The following is a 26,444-nucleotide window of genomic DNA, read 5'->3' as shown; positions in this document are numbered from 1 at the left end:
CAAATTCAAATGAATATCTTAAATCGTATGTCATAAAAGAAATATTGCGACAAATTATTCAGTCCGACGTATTGCGTTTAGTTTTGTTAGGCAAAACTTTTTAATTTTTCGGCATAGAAAATTATACTGTCTAGAATCTTGTGGCAATTTTTTGAATAGTTCCGTTCAGAAGCTCACCGTGTTAAAATCTTTGTCTGACTAACCGTGAGTTTCTGACACAACAATCCATGTTTAAAACATTGTTATCACTGTTTTGTCCAAAAATAACAGGGTTATATATGTTTTATACATAGATTTAGGTTTCAGAAATCCACGGTAAAACATTCTTTTGGAATACTTATTATTAAAATATTTAACAATATTTGTCTTCAGTTCTATAGATTGCACACAATGCTTTTAGTATTTGTATTATAGGAATTTCACAAGAGACGCTATAAAGATGCCTTTACAGTTCCTATCTTCTAAGCCTATTTGCTGGATATTCTAATTCTGTTAGAATCCTTTGGGAATGCGCACCTCTATTATTCAACGTTCATTTTGACCATTGCTTTATTATTTATAGACGCTCCACTTTAGTTCTGTCTGTGAAATATTATATCTCTATAGTCAAGATTGCAATATATTTTTCAATTTATGACCTAAATGTATTCATCTTACTAATATTTATATTATTTAGGTGGATGGATGTTTGTTTGATCTCTAGAACGGCTAAACGGATCTCGATTAAATTTGGCATACATATTGAACATAGCCTAGACGGACACATAGGCTACTTATTTTTTTTAAATACTGCTCGGAAGGAGTCGCGTTCGACAGATAACAGATGATAGATAGATATGAATTTAATAGAACAGAGTGCGCCGTCAGATCTCCCCCAAGTAGAAGTCTGTGGTGTCTGCCTACCACTTTGGGATACGGGCGTGAGTTGTAACTATAGGTTTCCAATGAGATTTATTTAAACACATGTTGTCCCATACTTAAAAAAAAACAGGACCATGTTTCTATACAGAATACTGTTTGATATAGCATTGTTTATATCGATCAATCACAGAGGGCGGTTAACTTACCGCGTCACGTGACACCGACACGGGCTACAACCTTATTAAAATGTTACCTGTTAATTTAAACTCTGAGTTAATCGCACGTGTGGGTGTTACTTAAGTGAGATTTAACATTTATAGTTATAGTAATATTACAAGCATATTTCTATGTAAAACATAATCTCTTGTACGTCATAGACACACCAATAGATTTAGATAAATAGTCTTTTCATGCTTACTGAAAGAGATCCTTAGTATTAGAAAATATGGTATGGGATATTCCAAATAGCTCTGAGAACAGCAACAAGACAGATTTATTATCAGTTCACTATACGTCCCAACTGACGAGCCCGGAGCCTACCCTAAGTCAATGGTGGCTAGGCCATAGCGAACCACGCTAGCCTAAGCATGTTGACACATACTTTTGAATCTCTCAGATATGTGCAGGTTGCATCACGATGTTTTCCTTCAACGTAAGAACGTCGGATAAAAGTACATATGTAAATCGGAAAACACATTAGTAAATAAAGGGATTCGAAGCAAGGGCATGCAGACTGTAGTATTAATACCAAAGTGTACAGACAACGTACATACACATATCACATGGTAAAGCTAAAATCTTTATGCAATTAAATAGAGGCTTACCTCCGGTGGTGACGTTTGTAGGTTGTTCAAATAGAATTTATCACATCCCTCTTCATGTCATAAAGGTGCAATGAACAGATTTATTATAGTGGACGGAAATGAACTATTATTTATTACCTTTTATAAACTTTACATCATAACTAATGATGTTAATATTGCTTATATCGAGAGTCCCGGAAGCTTTTAAAGTGTATATGTTCACAAACTTTCCTTCTTATGCTTTAAATCTTGTTAATCTAAGACTCTACATTTTAAAGGAGACCTTCCTAATAGAATTAAAGTGATTTTCTTTCAATTATCTGCCATAAATTGATGTTCTTGATAAACTAAAACTTATATAGAGATTTTCACAATAGTCGCAAAACTATAGTCCAAAGATTTTTTTTTTGAGTTAATTATTTTTCGCCTAATTATTACTTGATTTTTTCTGTCTTATAATATTTTGTCTTTTAAATTATTCAAACTTTCGTGAGACATTATAATAAACTTATTTAAAAAACGGCTAAAAACTGTGAGCTGAGGGCCGCTTCCGCGAAATAATACCAGTAACACTCACCCTTCGATGGGCTCGAAACTAGTCGGTGCCGACACCGGACGAATATACGTGAGTGTTTAGCCATTTTTACATAAGTTTATATTTTGTCTTGTTTGTTACTGTTTAGGCCAAACACAAGTATTTGGTTGTAATGGTTTAATAAGCGATAAATACAGAGTTGCAAATAGACAAATTGATCGTTGCGCGTATGCATCGGCGGTCGAAAGCGGAAGTCCAAGTTGACGTTTCGTGCCACCGCACGTCGGTTCGCACCGGTAGTGGTGTTGCCCGCACCTCAGGCGCGAACATCCTCCCCGGGTTGAACATCTTTGTTCAAAGAAGCAGAGTGATGGGCCCATGGCTGTGGATAAGCAGACGAAAGTGGTTGTAAGGCAAGAGTCATGATGTAAGAGTGGTAAGAAGATTCTAGTCGAAGGGAAGCGGACAGATGTTTTTGTAGCTTCGCAGAACAGTTCTCCCTTTCATCTTCAGTTCTGCCACTCTTGAACCGCCATCAACGCCAGGGTAAATTTTGGTGACTCGTCCCAATGGCCACAGTAGGGGAGGTTGACCTGCTTCCTTCAATAGTACAAGAGTCCCCACAGATAGATTTCCTGTTGAATGGAACCATTTAGTCTTAGTTTGAAGTAAAGAGACGTATTCTTTGGAAAATCGCTTCCAAAAGTGTTGCTTCATATAATTGATTCTTTCGTAACGTTGCAATTGCTCGACCTTCATATTTGTCACCTGTGGATAAGGTACAGATAAAAGAGATCGTCCGATTAAGAAATGGGAAGGAGTAAGAGCAGATAGGTCAGTGGGATCAGATGAGAGAGGGGTGAGTGGACGGGAATTCAAAACGGCTTCAATTTGAGTTAGACAAGTGGTAAGTTCCTCATATGTAAAGTGAGTCATTTGCATCAAGCGCCTAAGATGATATTTTGTCGAACGAACCGCTGCTTCAGCAATGCCGTTGAAATGTGGAGAATATGGAGGGGCAAAGGAAAATTTAATACCCTGCTGAGCGACCTCCGAAGGGAGGTTTGAAGTCTGCAAAAATTGTTCCAACTCGTTGGAAACTCCGACAAAGTTCGTTGCATTGTCTGATAGGATGGACTGAGGTTTGCCCCGACGAGCCACGAAACGGTGCAAGGCTGACATGTAGCCTTCCTTAGACAGATCTGTAACAAGCTCAATATGCACAGCCTTAACTGCAAGGCAAACAAAAATACACACATACGATTTTATAAGCTTACACCCTCGTCCTTTCCGGTCAGCTATCAGTATAGGTCCGGCATAGTCGACACTGCAATGTAAAAATGGAAATTCTAAGTTGGTACGAGAAATTGGTAATTGTCCCATGACAGGCTGTATAGTTGTATTTTTATACCTGAAACATCTTAAGCAATTTCTTACGATTATTCTAGAAAGATTTCTGCCCCCTAAGGGCCAATATAATTGACGTATATTTGCTAAGAGCAGTTGAGGTCCTGCGTGCAATAAATCTATGTGATATTTCTGAAATAACATTTTAGTAACGTGATGTTTACTACACAGCAAAATAGGATGTTTTATATTATATTCGTAAGATGAGTTTTCAAGCCTTCCGCCTACACGTATGATACCGTCGCCGTCTATGAACGGACTCAAAGACGAAAGTCTATTCTTACGAGGTAACGATTTACCCTTTTTTAACAAAACGTATTCGTCGGGAAACATATCAATTTGAGCGTTCTGCATTACGCTTTTTAAGGCTTGATCTAATTCATCCTTAGTAGGTAAACCGGTTTGTTTGTTATTTTGTTTTAAGATTATATACAAAACGTTGCACATATGACATTACTCTTATAAGACGATTAAAGTTAGAAAATTTATTTATTAAAGATCGAAAACCTGACTCGCAATTCAATCCAGCTGGATTTAATAGTTGTGATGCGTTGTAATGGCAAGTGGATTCGGAAGATGGCAAAACCCTTTCAAATTGTTGTCCAGATTTCTTATAGACAAGTTACAAGAATGCGTAAAATTTGATGTTGACTGTATCGGTAGTTGGCCTGTAACAATCCAACCTAATTTTGATTTGACTAACTTAGGCTTGTGTTTCCCTAGGTTAATTGATTTATTGCATATAACATCCCAGAAAACTTCAGCTCCGACGAGAATATCGACTACTGACGGTATGTTAAACGTAGGGTCAGCTAGATGTAGATCTGCGGGCATCGAAAGTTGACTGACGTCTATTAAAGTAGAAGGAAGTATTTTAGTTATCTCCGGTAATATATAACAATCTATATTCGTTCTATACCTACAACACTGGGACTGGATTGTTAGGTTGCAAACTTGGGTACTAGTTAACGATTGATTATTAATGCCATTAATTTCAGAACTTACGGAACGTGTAGGTAATTTTAGCTTACTGCAAAGCGACTGCGTTATAAAGTTAGCTGTACTGCCGTTATCGAGTAGAAGCCGTGCGTCCATGCTGTTGCCGTTGTCGTCAATCACTTTCACCATAGCTGTGGACAGTAAAACATGCGAAGAAGTAGTAGGTTGTATGGAAGTATTACTCGACAAAGCAATTTTAATATTTTGATAATTTTATTATTTTGATTAGCGCAAGCAATGGATGATGAAGATTGGTGAATAGGCAATGCGACACTAGAACTACTAGGCATCGGGTCTTGAAATGAAGTAGGCTTAGACTCTTCAGTGTGCAAAAGAGTATTATGTTTACTATTGCAATACTTACAATGCGTTAATCGACATCGCTTAGTACCGTGCCCGGGACGTAAACAATTAAAACATATTTTTAATTCCTTTGCCTTTTTTAATCGTTCCTCAACGGTTAAACTACGAAAATGTTCGCATGTAAATAAAAGATGATTTTTTGAACATAAAGGACATGACAAATTATAAGATTTCATTTTGTTATTTTTTGACTGTGCAAAGGAACGACTATTATTTATGTTTGATGCGACTATATAACTGTTATTTTTTGAAATTGTTTTATTTATATTTGTACTTTGTTTATTTTCTATAGTTTCCAATAAATCAGCTTTGTTACTAATAAATTCGCAAAATTGTTGCAAAGATGGTGGTTTCGATAAGCCATTACGATATTCTTCCCAATGTCTACCGGTTACGTCGTCTAATTTATTTGACATGATGTAAACTACAAGCGTATCCCAATGTTGCGTCGGCTCGTTCAATGTTTTTAAGGCTCGAATATTTTTGTTAATTGTATCAAGCAAACGACGTAAACAAAGACTCGATTCTTTAAAAACCTGTTCAACATTGAACAATGCCTGTACGTGATTATGCACTAATTGACGACTATTGTCATATCGATCACATAGCAACTGCCACGCCATTAAATAATTGTCGCCTTTAAAATCTATATTTGAAATAATGTCGAGCGCCGCACCCGAGAGCGAGGCGCGCAGATAGTGGAACTTGCTTATATTATCGATAGAAGCACTACTATGAATTAATGATAAAAATGTGTCCCTATACTCAAGCCAGCACTGATAACTACCATGAAAGCGAGGTAAATCAATTTTGGGTAAGCGAATAAAATTGCGTTGTAATGAGTCACCTGCTTGATTGCATATCGAGCCTGCAACAGAGCGGCCATCATCCGTTGCACCTTCACGGCACAACAGACTGCGCGCTTGCGCCATCAGCGCGTAATAACGCTCTTCGAATTTTGAACGTTCCTCATATTCGTCCTCTGGCTTGTCGGAACACACCTCAATCTCCACCTGTAATTCATCGAATTGATCGTATAAGGCCTCGTATTTATTTAGTCGACATTGCAATTCATGTTGAAGTTCGGAAATTATGCCAGAAGCGCTAATTGAGCTAATATAATTAGAAAAATTTGTAAGCTTGGCTTTCATGCCACTACGTTTTCGGATTAAAACATCTAGTTGGGCCATTATTAAATTAAAAGGAAAAAATAATCGATAAGTTATACGACGAAGAAAAAAAAATATAATGTGGGTACTTCACTATTTGGTAATTAGTCGCTCGTAAATGCGTAAGCGTGAAATTGAACAATTATATTAATACAATAGGAAGCCAATTGAAGAGGATTTAGAAGGGAAAATATGGAACGAACTCACTTTATCTTCCCTTGTCCACACAGTACTTCCTTTGTCTTGATGTTCGATGTTTGATTCCGACGACCGTTGAACCGATGTCGCGATAATTTGCTGCACTCCGTTCGCTCCAAACGTATTGAATTAGCGGACTGTATTTTTGTTGATTCTTGAGGCTCGATGGACCATTTGTTTAGGCCAAACACAAGTATTTGGTTGTAATGGTTTAATAAGCGATAAATACAGAGTTGCAAATAGACAAATTGATCGTTGCGCGTATGCATCGACGGTCGAAAGCGGAAGTTCCAGTTGACGTTTCGTGCCACCGCACGTCGGTTCGCACCGGTAGTGGTGTTGCCCGCACCTCAGGCGCGAACAGTTACTTACGCAAAGCTTAAATTTAAACAGGAAAATCTTGATTTAATTAATCAATTAATTTTACAAATAAATTATTATGCAAAATAATTAAAAACCTTGTTAAAAACGTGCGGTAATTTTACGAATAAAACTTTTAGCAATTGAAATATTCATTATGGATGTTAATTTGAGGTTACATTTTAATTATTTTTCAACAACTGTGACCATTTTAAGGCTCACCTTATCCCAAATATGCGGTGCGTTAAAATGCCGCTTTTCATTTATTTCCACACGTCGTTTTATTTCAATTATATTCAAATTCAAAAATCAAATAAAGAACAAAAGAAAACAAATTGTCAAAAGAAAAAAATCTAAAAACATTGAATTGTTGACTTAACACTAAATATACAGATGATAAACTTATGAAATCGAGAAAAATATCGCGATCTCTTGGACTCTCTCTTATCCAGGTTGGACTGATTTTAGTAACAATTACTCAGTTGTTTGTTAGACATATTAATTATTATTAAACAAATAAAATTAAAATAAAATCAATTGCTTTTGTATACAATATAATACAAATTTGTTTTAACGTTAAGTTTGATTTTAATTAATATAAAGTTCAAAGAGAAACAATGATCCAAAGATAAATAAGAAAGTTCAAGAAACATTATTTAAATAAACAAGTCTTAATAAAATGTATTTTACATTAATATAAATTAAATAAAATATAAATTTACTTTTAAAAATAATAATAATAAATGCTTATCCTATGACTCTCGGAGCATAATCGAGTGAGACCATTGGTCCAAATCGGTTCAATCGTTTAGGATATAGGCCGCAACAATGTTTACTTACATACAAACTCACATACATAAAAATAAACATAAGCTCGAGAAATTTTATCCTCTTATCAGTAGTAAAAATGGAACCTACGAAAATATATATTACACGGACTATTTTATATGCATATTTATTAAAGTATATAACTTAACTTGATGTCGCCCACGATTCCGTCCGCGCGGAATTAAAAAAAAAATTAATTAGTAGCTTATGTGTTTTTCCAGACTATGTTTTACATCTTTGCTAAATTTCAGCGTGATCCGTGCCTATCTGGAGATTACTTCTTACAAACATCCATGCATCCAAACATTGGCATTAGCAATATTAGTAAGATTGTATAGAAAGACGGATAGCTTTTTTGAAGTTTCTTGATTTTATAAAATTTAAATAAACTTGATAGAGTCAAATACATTGTCATTTTAATTCCAACAGATATTATCATGTGATAAAAATGCAAATTAAAATTGAATATTAAAAGTTCAATAGAAAAATATAATAATGAAATGAAAACGTCGAAACAAAAGCAAGCGTATATAATGATAACAACGAGGACACGAGTTCGATCTGTTAGCGATGTAATTAACAATTCAAATCATCGCATCGCGTATTGTATTTATTCAATCAATCAGTCAAATTGAACATTGACTTGTGTTGTGATTAACGTAATGAAAACATCGTTTACATGTCTCTTTAGTGAAGTATTTGACATCTCTGATTGTTGTTCTTTTGCAAAGTTCGGACGTCTTGGTTTAAAATATTAAACCTATGTGTTCTTACAGACTACGTTCTACTATGCCAAATTTCAGCGAGATCCATACCGCCATTCTCGAGATATCTTCAAACAAACATTCAAACATTTGCATTTATAATATTAGTAAGATGTAGATAGATGTATCTTGTTCGAAATATTGATTACACTCTTATCTTTGAATATAGTTTTATTATTAAATAAACAGTGAAAGTATTAAGAACATCCGGAACCATGTGTGAAGATGTACAAATGAAAAAGAGGCAAAACAGAGGTGTCAGAACCGCGCCAAATAAAAGTAAAAAAAATCAATGTTCTACCTACAACTCCGGGCTTGAGTTGCAAAAAAAATATAAAATAGATTTAAAATGTATATTTTTAATTCAGCTCTCCAATGTGTCTTAAAAATAACACATTAAACCTTACGGATTAAATTTACCTTTGATTTTGTATTCAATGGAAAATCGAAGCTAGTTTATATTGTAAGCAGAACACAAAGCGGGCGACGTTGCGTCTGACATGTCCCGGTGTGTTGCTGCTGTGCGCCGCAACCTTTACTCCTACATGCTTTATCGAGCCTTTGTATATAACAAAGAGTTTATTTAAGTTACATTTATAAGGAACATAGACATATAATACTATTTTAAAACCACAATAGTAGTACTATATTTAATACTACGCAGTTTACAAATGATGATATAAGCAAAAAAGTAATGAGATTGAATGTGGATGGCTACAAGGGTAGGGGAAGACCAAAAAAAGTATGGAATGACTATGAGGATATGCGTAAGAAGGGGGTAGACTCGGATATGACGGCTGATAGAGATGTATGGGGGAGTAGTACATACTGTGCCGACCCTCGATAGGGATAAGGGCAGATTGATGATGATGATGATTACAAATCAAAGTACGATATGTATTTAAAATATATTTAGGTTCAATTACGAATAAGGGTCGCTGTACGAATCTTTTAGCAGTATGCAAAATTAATTAGCGATGACATTACCGGCATCGGCAGAACGAAGACAGATTAAACCTGTCCGTTTACAGCGGCCCAAACTCTTTTTTCTGTCGTGATTTTTTTATTTATTATTATTATGAAAATGACTACAATTGTACAGATATATTGAGCGTTGGAGCTTGTCATAGTATGAACTGTGTGACAAACACCGACGCCTCTCCTTTATATTACAATATACATAGTTAGTAAATTAGTGTGCACGTGTGTGTGTGTTCTCGTCAGATTTTTTTTAAATTTATGGTTTAAAACAGATAATTACGCACTATAGTGTAATACATAAAGCACAATTATAAGTTTGTTAATTTTATCTAAAGTTAGCAGAGGTTTAAAGGTTGATAAAATAAATTAAATCTTTTACTAACTAATTTGGCTCTTAGATTACATTTAAATATTCGATTCGAAACAAATGATTCGTATGTTTGAATTATTCGCACACCCCTATTCATTAGTGAATTTTTAAACGATCTATCGTCGCCATACAACATGGTAAACACTGAAAGTTTTCATTCCCCGGCGAGTGTTCACACGTATAATTGTAATTTGTTAATGGTTTTCCATTTTCCATTATTTAGTCGCATGCAACGTTACCATATGTTTTGGCTATTATTTTAATTGCATAAGTAGTTTATTAAAATACGACGATTTTTATCTCCAATGAATTCCCAGTTGATAGGATTATATATTTTTATACATTAAAATATGTAGTAAATAATTCCATATTAAAAAAATATAGTGGTGTATATAATAATGTACATATACGATTTTAACTGAAAATTAGGAAAGGACAACAGGGAAAAGCTCTACCATCACAATTACTAGGTACAAATAACTATAATTTAAAGTGTTGCTAGATTTTGTAAGGAAAATAAAAGGAGATAGAGAATGATTTAAAAAAGCTAAATCAGTAGCCTATGTTGTCTTCCAGACTATGTTCTTACACCAAATTTCAACAAGATCAATGCAGCTGTTCCGGAGATACCTTCTGACAAATATTCATCCATCCATCCATACTTTTTACAATTACCACATGCTATAAATCATCAGCTGAACTCCAAGCGATAAAGCTACGAAATGATTTCATAGTGTAAATGGTTTTCCCAAATCCTTGTTTATTTAGGACTTTTACGATATTTTAGCTTCTAAGTTATTGGGAGTTTAACTTCTTAAAATAGTATAAGAAGGTCTTGTATTAGGAAAGTTTCTTATTTACGCGTTTAATAATTTTCCTTTGACGTTACTGGCCATGTTCATTAGTTGATTTAACTATTTAGTAATTAAATTACCTTATTTAAAGAACGAGTACATACAACAACATATACTTGGTTATAGAATAAATAAATTAATTAATTTCTTAACTTGTGTTTAAAAACCAAATACACTAAAAAAAGGTGTCAGGTCTAATCGAAAATTTCATAACCCTAGTAAAAAAACATGACCAAAATATTACAGAAGTATTAAAAAGAAAAAATATTGTCATTCTTACTGATAAACTCAAAATAAAAACAAGAATTTATGTTCGTGGAAACATCAGTGGCACAAAGAATGCGTTTTGTGTAGAGCGTAACGAAATAACGAGACAGCGTCGCTCGGGGACGGACAAAAATTATTTATATTACTACGTGTAGGGTAATTATTATATAAGTTATAGTATGTCTGTTTGCAAAAGCAATATTTCTTTGGTTAATTTGAACCTTTTTTGTATTAAGCTATATTTGTCACAAATATCTATAAATAGCAAAAAAAAATTAACATGTTTTTAATTCGTTTGACGCAGCAATTTATAACAGTAGACAACTTAGTTGTATGTAAATTAACCATTTTTATGGTTCCATATCTCGAAAGGAAGAAAGCGGAACCCTTTTAGAATCACTTTGTTGTCCGTCCGACTGTGTGTCAAAACATTTTTCATACTATTCTGTTATTTTATTGAGCAAAGTACTAAGTTATCATTCTTGCTACAATAATGTTCATTAAAATGACAGCTATAAACAGACAAATCCAAGTACTCTTACTAATATTATAAATGCGAATGTGTTTAGATGGATGGATGTTTGTTTGAAGGTATCTCCAGAACGGCTGAACGGATTTCGATGAAATTTTACACACATATAGAACATAGTCTGAACGAACACATAGACTAATTATTTTTTTTAATTCCGCGCGGACGAAATCGCAGGCGACAGCTAGTTACTTCATAAATACTTGATATGACTTTGAGAAATTGTCATCATTTGTTTATGTTAATCAAACACCGGCCGTATGTGAGTGACCTCTGTAAGCGGTTACGTGTTGATATATCATAGGTAATTAGACTAAGTAACCATTTACCTTATCTTGTATTTGCACATTCCATTTTTTATTTAAATTCAAATTTTATTTTACGTATAAAATTTGAAGCGTTGTTAAGTTTATTGCGAATACAGTATCGTGTTAAACAAATTGTGGTTCGAGATATTTTTAAGATGCGGAGAACAGTTTAGTAATCCTCACAAATAAAATGTTACTAAAAATAAAGAAAACGTAATATTTATAAAACCCACGTATGTCTTTTTAAACCAAAAAAATGTTTCTATGTTTCGTAATTTTAAGATAGTTTTAGTCACAGTTAATATGGAAATCGAAGTTCTAGTTTTACCATAACTTCCGTACAATATAATGCATAGAAATAACTCAACATATAAGCGTTGGATTATTTTTAAACTCTACAAAGCAACGCAGGTAAACGGAACGTTCACAAAGCGTACTTTATACCAATTTTACACACAAAGCACGTAAAAGAAAATCTAAAATATGAACAGAAAAATAATCTTTCAAATCCTATATTTACATCTAAAGTATAGATTTAAAGAGGCTTCGAATTTATATGCTCTAAATAAGTGACTATGGTTGAGGAAGTTTGATTCAGTAGAAAGATGTTCTTGTTTGAAAATTGTAGAGTATATTGAAGGTCAATAAATATAAAAAAAATTTCTAAAAATGTCATAGACATTTCGATGCCACGTCGGTCATATTTCATTTTACAACGCGCGCTTTATCGAACCCTTTTACACAACTGAATTTTATCTGGGACACATTTTTCAACAAAAATCACCATAAATTTGTTTTGTACCTTTTAAATTCGGACAGCGTACGTGCTCTATCTTGTTATTTTTTGACAAAACATATTATTTATTTTTAAACACTTCGATAAGTAAACTGAGAGAGAGAGAGATTACAGAGAGAGAGACAGTCACTAGTACACTTGTCTATAACTACTACTCGTTCACAAAAACACTACACCAACTTTGGTGACGTAACCACATAATTATTAATTTCTTCTATTTATGTGTTGAAACTATGAAATATAAGCGAATATTGAAGAATACGTCAGGACACATTTCACCATTTTATTGAGACTAAGTTAAATTTTTTCAACGCTATCGGTATCTGATCCTAGAGTTAGCAGATTCAGCAGAACTCGTTGAAAAATATCTTTGAGTTTTAATAGAGGTGTCGGATAACGAGCGTCTTGTTCAAGTATTAATTAAAATCACTTTTACATTGCTCTTTTAACTTGAAACCCATTAAGGTAGTAAAATATCTCGTAAACCAAACCTTTATAATCAAATGTTGCTATAAACTTTTTCATTTATGTATAAAACAGCTGGTTTATACATAAAACTATGAAATTGTATATTTTTACTATCGCTTTAATTTAAAAAGAAATCAATATTTAAAAAAATAAGTATCGTATTTAAACTAACAAAAAAAATATGAATTACCTCAATCCGTCATCAATAAAAAACTTGTCTATAAGATTAGACTAGATTAGGCGTGTTTAAGTTTTATTTTGACCTTTATATATTAAAATTCATCGTAAAAATAAATAAAAAATAAGAAAAACAAATGAAGATAAAGAAAATAAAAATTAAAAAAAGACCCAGTTTTGTAAAATTTATTAAGGAAGACAATGAAACCTTCCTACTTAGAACTAGAATAACCTACATAAATCTCTATCTAAGAGCATTGTGGTTGCAACAAGATTAGTGAAGCACCCTTAGGGTGTATGGTTAGGCTTTTAACCTTATTTATTATACGCTAGTCTTAAGTTAATTTATTTTTATGAGGAAACCCTTACATTATGTTTGACTTTAATAAATCGGAAGGTTACATACATTATTTATAAATATTTATAAGTTAGGGTTACGAAATTTTAATGCTAACCCTGTATGTGAGCCAGAATTAACTAAATTAGTTTGTATAAGGCTCTTGTAATAAGCTTTATGGCCGTTTATGATGTATTTTAATGCTAATAAAATTGTGTACCCGTAGCCACCGTTTTTCACTTATCTTTTAATGAATATCTTCACACACAAGTTAAAAGAAATAAACGGAATCACATTATATAGTAATACAATAAATTAAAAAAAAACATCGAAGACAATTCAAAAGAGCCCAGACTCGATGATGTGTCGTTTCATTATGAAGTTCCACTAGACATCTTCCAGCTTCATCACCAAATCACCAGCACCATGCCATCATGAAACTAAATTGCCACGCGATTTAAATATTTATGAAAAATTTTAAGACCAATGAGTAACTAGGAAGTGGTTTAAATTAAATTTGTAAGACTTGATTCCAAACTTTTGGACTGGTAAATAAAAGCTTGTAGTATATAAATAATCTTAGAACCGAGTTAATATCGTCGTACACTAATAAAGGATAAATAATTATAAAAGAAAAATCTAGAAATGTTTAGTTATGTTTTCCTATCACGTACAGTGGTTTTCAAAACAATAGCGACAAACGACGTCAAAATTGTAGAGGTCGCCACTTGAGTTCAGTTTCAAAGCGCCCTCTGCTGTGGAACAATGCTACCAATTGAAATTCAGCAGGCTTACGTGTTTCTATGAAAAATTTGTGTCCGATGTTTCCTTCGCTACGTACTTGTAAGCGAAGCCGAATCTTTTAAAAACGTTTTTTATAATTTTTTTATGATATCACCGAAACTGGCAGGTAATTTTTGAATCATCTAATATGAAGATTAATCCTCGTAAAGTAAGCGAAAAAGTTTTTAAAAAGGGTTCGTCGTATAAATGTTGATTTCCCTTGTGCACTGGACATTTTATATTTAATAACTTCTATATTTTATTTTAGTTTAACCACGAAAGTTTTATGATTAGTGACGTTTAATTACATATTTAAATACGCTAACCAAACCTAACATGCCAACGGACCCATTAAAATTACCATCGAAATCGGTTCAAATGTTTCGGATTATACCCAAAACAGACGCGCACTTGCAGACCGACAGACAGTTTTATTTTTTTTTATTATATACAGACACATTATTTTTATTAAATGTGTAGATTTAAATAAACATTATCTTTTAAAAAAAGTCTATTTTCAGTTTAATGTATCCCAGCATTATTACGTCAAAATAAGTTTCTTTTTAATTCTTCAATGTACTTCAAAGGTAAATCGTTCACCAATTCTCACCCTTAGAAAGTCAATTCTTTTTCTTCGTTTTCATATATATTTTAACGGTCTTTTTATTTGGAATATATACGTGTGAAGTCAATCTCAATTGAGTGAGGAGTGTCGACTAAGACACGGTCATTTGTATGCTAATGGGTTTGCTTACGTCACGGGCTACGATAAATCGATTCGCTTTGATGAATATAACATACAATATAACAATATTCTTAGATAAATAATATAATATAACAAAATTAATTTGCTAATAAAATATTTTCTAGAATTACCAGAGGCTAGATTTGAAAATAAAAACTTCACCTAAATACAATCTATGGAGGGATATAAGTTAAACTATCTGTTAATTACATATAGATTTTCTTGGTCATATTTAGTACGACACATTACGATCTATTACGACCTACTACAGCTTTTTTTAACATCCTGTTTCTAATGCCATCTTCCAAATTATAAATATGACTAATATAAATACGAATATTTAGATGGATGCAGAACGGTTGCGTAGATCTTGCTGTAATTTGACATGGATATAGAACATAGTCTAAAAGAACACATGGGCTACTAAAAATTATTACTTTTAAAACCTCGCTGACGGTGTCGTGGACGAAATCTAGTCATCCACCAGCTTATTATTTCATAAATACAACTATAATATTCATTTAATTGTCGACCTTTTACTGAAACTCGAAACCTTACTGTGATTTCCTGTTTGGACATGTCATCTCTTTCTTTAGCTTTGTAAAAACTGAGACAACAGTAAAATAACGGCATTGTAGATTACAAATGTCATTACGTGAACTTCTTTATAATTTCTTCCAAAATGATGTACACAATTTTCATGAAAATATTTACGAGGTCAAAAAAAAGTCAAAGCACCATTCATTACAACTGAATGAATGGACAAACAGACACTCTCTTTATTGTAAAAGAATTTTCCTTATTATTGAGTTTGATGGATTGCTAATGATATAGAGGGCTACAGTAAGACTCTTAGAGCACTCGAGGATGACGTGACAAGGATGTTTTCTTTTTCTATTTATGTTTCTTAAATAAGGATAGATTTTAATTATTTAGACTTTGAAGTTTAATTTAAAAATTGAAGTAACGTTTACGAGCATTTACGCAATCGCAATTCAAGCTAAAACTTAAAAACTCCACAGATTAATTTGGATTTTAGTGACCTTACTAAAAAAATAATAATATTTAAATGCCTTTTAGATTATACGTCAACCTTTTTATACCGTGACAATAACTACCGGAGTTTTGACAAATCATGGCCATTGAAAACATAATGATACGTAGGCTAGCTAATCTTCATATATATAATTGTTCTGTGAGTGTGTATGTCACTGAACTTCTCTCAAACGACTGGACCGATTTTGATGAAATTTTTTGTGTGTGTTCAAGGGGATCTGGGAATGGTTTAGATTCACAATTTTCATCAAATATTAACTTCATATTAATTTATTCAAATTAAAGACGTGTAGACAGGACAATGTCTGTCGGGTCCGCTAGTAAATAATAAAATGCTTATACCAAAAGCCCAAAATATCTTTCACTGGCGTACAAAGAGTTGAACATGTGTTAAAATAAACAGTTCCTAACTATATTTTTTGGGGTAATATGTTACAAAAAAATACAAGCCGTACAACTACATATAGAAATATAAACAAAAATGTAGAAAACAGACAGAAAAGCGAAAAGTTTTATTTTTTCCGCACATTCTTTGTAGTCCGTTCCCTGTTAAATATAGAACCTTTTGTGATGCAATGTTTGACTCATTTACTGCCTTTTTTTCTACATTTTCTCGTAACTTAATGATTTTCGTATGCAAACTCTTCATATTGTTAATGCCGGGAACTCGTTAGTGCAAGATATTTAGCGTTAAAAATAAGAGTTTGAAGTTCTCGAATTAATGCGAAGTATTTAAATTAAAATACGCCCTTCACTTTATTATCGAACACTGTCGCACTCAGAGTTAAATGTGCAGTAAAGGAGACCGTTAATGTTGCTTTAGTATGTATCTTTGAATATAAGCGACAGTTTGTTATCCATTAATGAATTCTGTGTGTGGAATTACGTGTTAAAAGATAGACATAAAGGTGAGGACACATAAAACGGTCAAGAGTTCCTGTTCACACGAATGAGTTGAGTTTGATCGCTTCACTTTACTGCTAATAGACACTTATTACTTTACGACGCGACTGTACTCGATTAAGGGTCAGTTGGGGACATATTGGATGAGTAACTTTGCGGAATGTTTTCCGCACTTTCGATGTCTAAATATATGATCGATTGTGATTAAAATTGACAATGATTGAAGGTTTTTCTTAAGAATAAATGTCAAACGCGGTTTCCCACGCGCTTATAAAGTGTAACGTCTTATTGTCTTTTAGATAAGGTTACACTTTGGTTAAATATCGTATTCAAACATATCTTATTAATGTAAAACTAGCTGTCGCCCGCGACTCTGCTCACACAAGATTAAAGTAACCTTCATAAGTAGCCTATGTGTTGTTTCAGTCTATGCCAAATTACAGCGTGATTCATGAATACGTTCTAGAGATACCTTCTAACAAATATCCATCCATCCAAAGTTTAGATAGATGGATGTATATTTGTAAGAAATGATCTCCAGAACGGCTCAACAGATCTCGATGAAATTTGGCATAGAAGATCATAGTCTATAAGAACATACAGGTTACTAATTAAGTTTTTTTTTAATCCGTACGGACGGCGTTACGGGCAGTAACTAGTACTAAATAAAAGGGGATCGTCACTTGTCTAAACAAAAGCTGGTTACTATATTTAAAAGCCATTTCGCGTCCACTCTAGCATGTTTGATGACAGATTTGATAATCGAACGATAGGAAACATGATTTAGCACTTAAGTTCCGAAATGTAAGTTTAATCTAGTATTAAAATTGTTTGGTTACTATGTATTTCCTATTTAGTAGTCATAGAAGTTGGAATATAGAGTGAAAAAGATATCATTAGACATTTTTACGATTAATATATTTAATATAGAACTATCTTATATTTGTGTTGTTTCTTTGTGTTAACTTAAATTAGTATTTTGAATTGTTAACGTTTATCAATACTTATGTAAAAACTTCCAAAGTAGTTTGCTAGACTTTGGACGTTGTAATATTCTGTTTAAGAGTCCTGTTGAACCATGTGCATTTTTTTTCTTCATCAGCTCGCTGTAAGTCCCCACCGAGGGGCTCGGAGCCAACCCTAACTTAAGGGTGATTAGGCCATAGTCAACCACGCTGGCCCAATGCGGGTTGGTTGACTTCACACATATCTTTGAATTTCTTCTCAGATATGAGCAGGTTGCATCACGATGTTTTCCTTCACCGTAAGAACGTCGGATAAATGTACATATGTAAATCGGAATTTGAAAAACACAATGCAGATTACAAGCCAAGTGCTTGACCCCTGAGCCACCGACGCTCTGCATTTTTATGTGCATTTTTATGCATATTTTATTTATTTTCTTGTTAACAAAACATCAAATGAATATTATCTGCATACAAACTTCCTATGAGTTTAAATAATTTGTCAATTTGCTTGTTACTTTTCATACAAAATGTAATGGAATTTTAAATTAACTCTTGAATAAAGTTTGCTCTAGTTTAGTAAGAAAATTTACATTTTCTTTATGAAATGCATTGTATTTACAATACAAGAAACTTGTGTTTTTCAAACCATGGACAATAACAAGGAATTGTAATAACGTAATGAAATTTGACTTAAAAACATATAGACTTATACGCTTTAATTTACGTATTCCACGCAGTTATTGGCTAACCGTGGGTTTCTAAGTACAAATACTCCGTCTCTGTTTTGGCAAAGATAATGACAGGGATGACGATATTTTTCATACAGAGATTTTGGTATCAGAAACCCACGGTTACACACTTATGTTGACAGATTGTTGTCTATCATTTTTAAGTGTATGAGTCTACTGATATCCTTAAATACAAAATCTTACTAATATTATAAATGAGAATGTTTGGATGGATGGGTGGATGTTCGAAGTTATCTCTAGAACGGATTAACCGATCTTGATGAAATTTAAAACAGATGTAGAAGATAGTCTGGAAGAACACATATGCTATTGATAAAAAAAAAATTCCACACGGACGGAGTTACGGGTGAGAGCTAGTCATTTATAGAGTTAACGCAGAAGATAACTTAATTTTGCTCGTAACCTTTGACTTTGAGGTATTTCGCCGGCAGTAAGCAGATAGTTTATTTTGCGACCAAAGTGAACTTCCCCTCGATTAGTCAAAGAGGTCGTTTAATTTTATTAACCCTATACGAGGTCGTATCGAAGATTACATGGTCCCAAATTGTTTTTGATTGACGATCACACAACTTTATGTTAACTTACGAACTTCAAGTTACTGTATGAAATCAAGATCTAACGGTTTATAACATAATAAAAAATATTAATTTAATTTTAATATTATAATGTTTAATTACTGTTGAGAGCGTCGGTGGCTCAGGGGTCCAGCACTTGACTTGCAATCTGCGTGTTCTGGGTTCGAATCCCGCCATGTACCAATGTGTCTTTCGATTTCCTTTTTTATCTTATCTTGATCTTGAAATGTTCGTCGAGGTCTAGGGAAGGTTTAAAAGATGAGAAAAAATCAAATAATTGCCGTCAACTAATTAAGGTTTTTCATTCCACGCGGACGGAGACGCGGGCGACAGCTGGTTGTTTATAAAATCTAGAACGCCGACCGAGATGACACATTCTCAAGTATTTCGATATAGCTAAGCCACAATATAAAATTTTAATTTACAATATAGAAATGAACACAAATAATAAAATTAAAATCAGTAATTAAAATTATTATATTCCATCTGATATCCAAAGTTCATGAGAACTCAACAACAAAGTTAATCCGGGAGATCGGGTCCAATTACTCGGACAACAAAAGACAAGGCGACGAAACATTCAAGTAGACGAACAACTTTCTAACTACATGCTAAAAGGTTAACTTGAGTATCATTTAATTACGCAAAGGTTGAGGAAGTATTCAAATTGAATTTAATAAAAAAAGTCTAAAATGGCTCAAATATTATGTGGTGTCAATAATTACTCAATAGATGGCGCTAGAAAAATAGACAACAATTTTAAATATTAATTTGAAAATAAAACGTTATTGATAAAAAGTAGTAGGTAATTTTATAATTGGTATTTATTTAAATATTATTTTTATGTTAAAAACTGGCCATCGACATTCCACTAAGACAAATTAAAAAAAAAAGAAGTAATAGATTAAGGCGCGAAGTGAATGCGAGATGTGATGTAAATAATTTAACAAAGAAATTGATGTGTTCTTTAAATAATTATAAATAGTGTATTTAAAATATAGTAAACAAGGCTTAAACAGTTGGTATTAGTTTCCATTTATCCAATATGTAAGTACTACAGTAGTGTTCTGTTTGAGTGGATTGATTGTACTAAAAATTTAAACTATTTTTATGCTTGTTTTTTTAATCAGGATGATGACGTCATTTTATATATAAAATTCTCGTGTCACAGTATAAGTTACTGTACTCCTTCGAAACGGCTCGACTGATTTTAATAAAACTTTATATACATATTTAATAGGTTTCAGAATCGGCTACTATTTATTATTTAAACCAGCGTGTACGGAGACGCTGGCGACAGCTTGTGTTTTTGTAAAATTGTTCCTACAGTGAAACCCACATTAAGAAAACATCTATGGAGTTAATAACGAACTTTAATAATTTTTATTAAAACTTAAACGAAAACGATTTATCTATAACTTGGCAACTTGCCTTTTAATCTGAAAGTTTGAACGATACGAAGATATTTTTAACGTCATTTGTAATAATTTATCTTTGATACAGTTATAAATTGAACAGAAAACTTAAATAACGATATCTACTATGTCTGAAATATAAATTAACTAGAACGAAATAACTGAACCATATTACACTAGCAGTCACTCGCAACTCCGTCTGCGCAGATTAAAAAAGCCTTGATTATTTGTAAAGCAGTCTCAAAAAGTCTCCCTCTCACTGGAGATGTATCGAGTCACAATGAAACACTGGTTATATCTTGGTGCGAGTCAACTTTATTGATATGCGATCGGCAAGTCGATAAATATACTAAATAAATTGATACCGCGATCTAAACAATATGTTCCGCCATCTGTTGCCATAATATTATAAACTAAATTGATAAAGCGTTTGACATTATTATCCTATGTGTTCTTCCAGAATATGTTATACATCTATGCCAGGTTTGTAGGTATCTAGTACAGCAGTGCACTAGATGCCTACAAACAAACAACTATCCATCCATCTAACTATCGCATTCATAACATTAGTTCCTACTAATAGTACGATTGATTTCTGCATATGTTATTTGATACTAAGGGAATTCTTTAGTGTGGATATATCTCCTACTAAATGAATATTAAAGACGACCAAAGACGACTTTGAATGAGGCAGTGTGTTTATTTTTTTGACAATCTTACAAATATAATTTGAGCTAAAATATCATCATCATCAGCTCACTATACGTCCCCACCGAGGAGCTTGGAGCCTACCCAAAGTGAAGGGTGATAAAGGCCATAATCAACCACGCTGGCCAAGTGCGGGTTGGTTGACTTCACACATATCTTTGAATTTTTTCTCAGATATGCGCAGGTTGCATCACGATGTTTTCCTTCACTGTAAGAACGTCGGATAAATGTACATATGTAAATCAGAAATCGAAAAACACATTGGTACATGGCGGGATTCGAACCCTGGACCTGCAGATTGCAAGTCAAGTGCTTGACCCCTGAGCCACTGACGCTCAGCTAAAATATATAAAAATAATATCAAGTAACTTCCATTCAAATGCCTAAGAAAAGAATAATCTCTTGGCTTCCATCGCTATGACCTTTTACAAAGATTAATATTTCAATGAAAAATGAGGTGACATCTGATCGGAACTACAAAATACAAAGATTTTGTTCTAGAATTTTCTGTGAGAGTCATAACCAGTGACGTCACTCTGTGATATTATTTATTACTTTTTTCTACAATATCAACATCTTACTTATATTATATACGCGAATGTTTAGATGGACGAATGTTTGTTAGAACGTATCTCTACAACCGCTTAATAGATCTCGATGAAATTTGGCATAAATGTAGAACATAGTCAGGACGAACACATAGGTTACTTTTTTTTATTCCGCACGATGGGCGTCGCGAACTACAGCTAGTTAATGATAAATGTAATTGTAAATAATAAGTTTCAAAATTTAATTTAAATTTTAATAGAAAATGACCTCTCCTCCATAGCGGAGGCATACCCACTAAACCCCTCTGTTCCTTCAACGCATCGGGACGGGACCACGGGCACGCTTTCGCTCTCGTCCGCGGCCCCGTAATAGAAAATGACCTATAAAATATAACAAGATGTGTGCGATATTTTGCAACTTCACTAAGCGTTGTAATACTAAGTTAAGTATCATCTTTGATTGTTGAATATAAAAGAATAAACTTGAATTTACCAAAGATTGTATAAAATATCGAGCTTATTATATTTTATAGCAGTATACATTTTTCTATGTATCAAATTAAATATATAATCCTTTTACTAAACTCGTAACGGTCAGCTTTGTACGTTAAAAGATCAGACGTATTAAAATTAGTCCATTTTATTCCATGTAGTTAGAACGGGGTTTTATCTTTCCACTCAAAGAGCAAAGGATATTGTTTCAAAGATGAAAAAGGTCAACTAATGGTTAGATAGCTTTATTTTTATCCTTACTATAAAGAACTATATTCGTTCGCAATATTCACATTTATTGTAAAAAAAGTACTTGACTTTAAATTATTCAAACTTTCGTGAGACATATACGTAAACTTACGTATTTGTCCGATGTCGGCATCAACTAGTTTCAACACCATCGGAGCTCTTCATCAGGGTGAGTGGGATTGGTATTATTTCGCAAACTCGGCTTACTGACAGTGACTAAACAGTCTCTGACCACCCTGATGAAGTGCCACTGATGTGTTCGAAACTAGTCGGTGCCGGACGAATATACGCAAGTGCTTTGGCCTTTTATTCATTAGTTTACTTGACTATATTTAGTCCTGTTTTTTCGTAAAATTTAATCTTCGATCTAATTTCAAAGTTATACGCAACAAACGTGTTTGAAATTAGACCGAACTTGTTTTCGTACAATCTTTTCCTTAATAAAATTAGGAAGAAAACTTCGAACAAATTGGTTAATTCTTGCTTCTTTAACGACAACTCTCTAAAAGAGAGTGAACAGAACATACACACGTGACCTGACTTTATACCTTCGTTTCTTTAATAAGAACTAATGAAAACTTAATTAACTTTCAGCTCATTTTATTTATATTAAGCTTTTGCAATCTGCGTTAACTTTTTTAATCATATTATTTTGGCCTATGAAAATATTTTTTGTACTATAGACTGAAATTCGTTTGGTATAAATTCAATATTAACGTAAAACACAAAAATAAACGGTGGGGGACTACTTATAAAGGTGGGAAATTGTTATATGTACAGACTAGCTGTCGCCCGCGACTAAGTTCGCGAGGAATTAAAAAAAAATATGCTATGTTTTACATCAATGCCAAATTTCATCGAGATCCATGAAGCCGTTCTGGAGATATCTTCTAACAAACATCCATCCAAACATTCGAATTTATGATATTAGTCAGAGATGAGACATGTCTATAGCTTAAATAGCTGATGTCGAAGGTCGAGGTGTATATTTGTGAATTACATCAAACTGACAATCTAAACTACTGTGAGTTTTCACCGCTGTTAAGTAAGATATATGCTGTTGTCTCAGTTGTATTCAAGGAGAATAAAAGAGACAGCATTTATTTTATATGAACTGCTGCAGAAGCACGATTAAACGATTATTACCTTGGCATTAAACTGTGAGAGCGTCGGTGGCTCAGGGGTCAAGCCCTGCAAACTTGACTTGCAATCTGCAGGTCCTGGGTTCGAATCCCGCCATCTACCAATATGTTGTTCGATTTCCGATTTACATATGTACATATATCCGACGTTCCTACGATGAAAGAAACAATCGTGATGTAACCTGCACATATCTGAGAAGAAATTAAAGATATGTGTGAAGACAACCAACCCGCACTTGACCAGCGTGGTTGACTATGGCCTAATCACCCTTAACTTAGGGTAGGCTTCGAGCCCCTCGGTGGGGACGTATAGTGAGCTGATGATGAATGAATTAAACTGTGGAGCAGATAGAGTTTATTTGTTCATAGTTCTTAATGAAATTATCTTGTTTCCCGTGTGTATGAATATTAATGTGTTTCTGTTGGTTGTCTAAATAGAGCTAATAATATTGTAAAACAACGCGTCCTACACTGTCGAGTTGACACATTTTGTGACATTGTCATCCAAACAAATGAATTCACAAAGGTAGAGTCAGACAAGATTTCAAGTGAACGGATATTAAATTCAAATTAGTTATTTAATCTAGCATATTTTTTGGTTATTAATGTTCATAGAAATGACATTCTCTTGTCTTTAAACAAACGGGGATATGATTGGATGAGACCAAATATCTTAACCCTTAAAAACATGTCTCACTTATTGCTAAAGACTGTCGCCCGCGACTTACTCGTGGATTTAAAAAATCCAGTAAAAGTCCCGTCAGAATGTATCTAGCCGCTTCGCAAATTACAGAAATGAACGCGGATTTACAGACGGACAAAAATTAAAATTGGCTTTTCGATAATTATTCAGGGTAACATAACTATTACAATCGTTAGAATACGATAATTTCACGCCAATCCGGTAACAATAACGAAGTAACAGCCCAATCCGAGACTTCTGAGGGAGTGCTCGAGTCTTGTTACTCTTAAACGAGGTTCAGACCATCTACGCCCGGTCAGCTCAAGCCCGGTGAAGCTGTTAATGCCTCAAGGCAAACAGTGACTAGTCACAAAAAAAATAGTTTCACTTTCATAGTCTGCTAGATTCGACAAAATATACGAAGATAATTCCTTGAAAAGAATAAGAACTAGTATAAATGGCTCTTAGACTATTACTACATCATTATATGGTAGGAAAGCATTCCGCAAGTTCGTAAATCAAGTGATGCCATTAGCTGACTGATTTACTGCAGGTGGTTGGAGAACGATTTATAGTTCTCGATAATTTGATATTAGTTAACGTATTGACGTCAATCGTTAGATAGTTTAATTGGACGAAATATAGGAAATGCTAGATAATTAAATTAAATATAACTTATTACTATTCAGCACATTGAGATGAAGCGTCTGTGGCTTAGGGGTCAAGCAATTGACTTGCAATCTGCAGGTCCTGGGTTCGAATCCCGCACCGTACCAATGTGTTTTTCGGTTTCCGATTTGCATATGTATTTACATTTATCCGACGTCCTTACGGTGATGCAATCTGCACATATCTGAGAAGTAATTCAAAGATATGTGTGAAGTCAACCAACCCGCACTTGGCCAGCGTGGTTGACTATGGCCAAATCACCCTTAACTTAGGGTAGGCTCCGAGCCCCTCGGTGGGGACGTATAGGGAGCTGATGATGAATTAATGAAATTATTAATAAAATGATTTATCTTAGTGAAAACACACCTTAACTGTACTATATGCGATAGTATACGAACTTATGACGCGTGCTTTGTGTAAGAGGAACTTTTTTCAATTTTACACAGCCGCAAATTCCAACAGCCCACCGCTTATCATCGTTTCAACACAGGGCACTTGATTTTAAGCCTTTATGTTAATGTGTTAAGGTGTATTTTCGCTTGTAAGCCGGATCGACATTTTCCTCGTATGAATGGCAAGTAAAAAGAATGACAGCCTAGTTTAAAATTCAATCACGAAGTTTTGAAAACGGTTTCGCGGTGTACGATTCATGTCCAAAATAGGATGAAAAGACTTTGTTCTTACGTATCGAGATTATTATACTACATTTCACAGGATATCAAATAAAATCAGAGAAATTGAATCTATTCATATAACATCTAATATATCATAAGTAAAAATAAATTACTGACTTCATTTACTGTGAAAAGATCTCGTTAAATTCTTATTTCACGTGTCGTAAGAGGATTAGCTTCTTTCACCTGAGGTTATTGACGTCTCAATAAGATTAATGAATGTGTTATACGATACTAGCTGTCGCCCGCGACTTTGTCAGTACAGAATATATGAATGTAACCTACAACATCCTCGCGTACCTTCCGAGGATTAGTCCGATTAAACGCGGTCTTACCGACAGACATACAGACAGACAAAAAAATTTAAATTTGGTTTGTCTATTATTTAGGTTTATTATTACTATATTAAGTTAAATTATCGAAAAACTAACACTTTAAATAAAAGTGTGTAAAAAACATAAGAAATATCAACGCCATCTATTGACAAACCAACTGACTCATTGCAATTCAATATTCACGAAGGGTCTTAATTGTTTATTTAATTAGAGTTAATTATATTTAAGTTAGGCTTAAAGGATTAAAAATAATGTTTAAATATTTATACCTAATCTATTTGAAATGTGCGTAGAATATGTCGATAAAAGTTATTATATAATAAACTGTACGAAGTGCAAATGCGTACATCTCACGGTCAAAGGTTTTGCTTTCGTTA

General features: G+C 33.5%; 2 protein-coding genes across 2 annotated transcripts in view; one reads left to right on the top strand and one right to left on the bottom strand.

The window, feature by feature from the left end:
• The window catches only part of AST-A (allatostatin A), a 34,966-nt gene that overhangs the window by 6,165 nt on the left and 2,357 nt on the right, over nucleotides 1–26,444 (top strand). The gene's annotated exons all lie outside the window — the stretch shown is intronic.
• On the bottom strand, nucleotides 2,337–4,792 carry LOC106120568 (uncharacterized). Its single transcript, XM_013315919.1, has 4 exons — nucleotides 4,612–4,792; nucleotides 3,477–3,526; nucleotides 2,667–3,401; nucleotides 2,337–2,581 (listed from the first exon to the last, which is right to left on the bottom strand). Exons 3-4 carry the CDS (start codon nucleotides 3,379–3,381, stop codon nucleotides 2,337–2,339), a joined length of 960 nt encoding a protein of 319 aa, XP_013171373.1. The 5' UTR covers nucleotides 3,382–3,401; nucleotides 3,477–3,526; nucleotides 4,612–4,792.

Source organism: Papilio xuthus, unplaced genomic scaffold (genome assembly GCF_000836235.2).
Source record: "Papilio xuthus unplaced genomic scaffold, Pxut_1.1 DF826949.1, whole genome shotgun sequence".
Lineage (NCBI taxonomy): Eukaryota > Metazoa > Arthropoda > Insecta > Lepidoptera > Papilionidae > Papilio > Papilio xuthus.
This window is presented reverse-complemented; position numbering and strand designations above follow the sequence as displayed.

Bases quoted from the DNA above. Each gene is read 5' to 3' on its own strand.
- LOC106120568 (XM_013315919.1), bottom strand. From the start codon at position 3,381: ATGTCAGCCTTGCACCGTTTCGTGGCTCGTCGGGGCAAACCTCAGTCC. The intron at 2,582-2,666 runs GTCCGCTTCCCT...GCTTATCCACAG, and splicing joins GCGAAGCTACAAAAACATCT to CCATGGGCCCATCACTCTGC.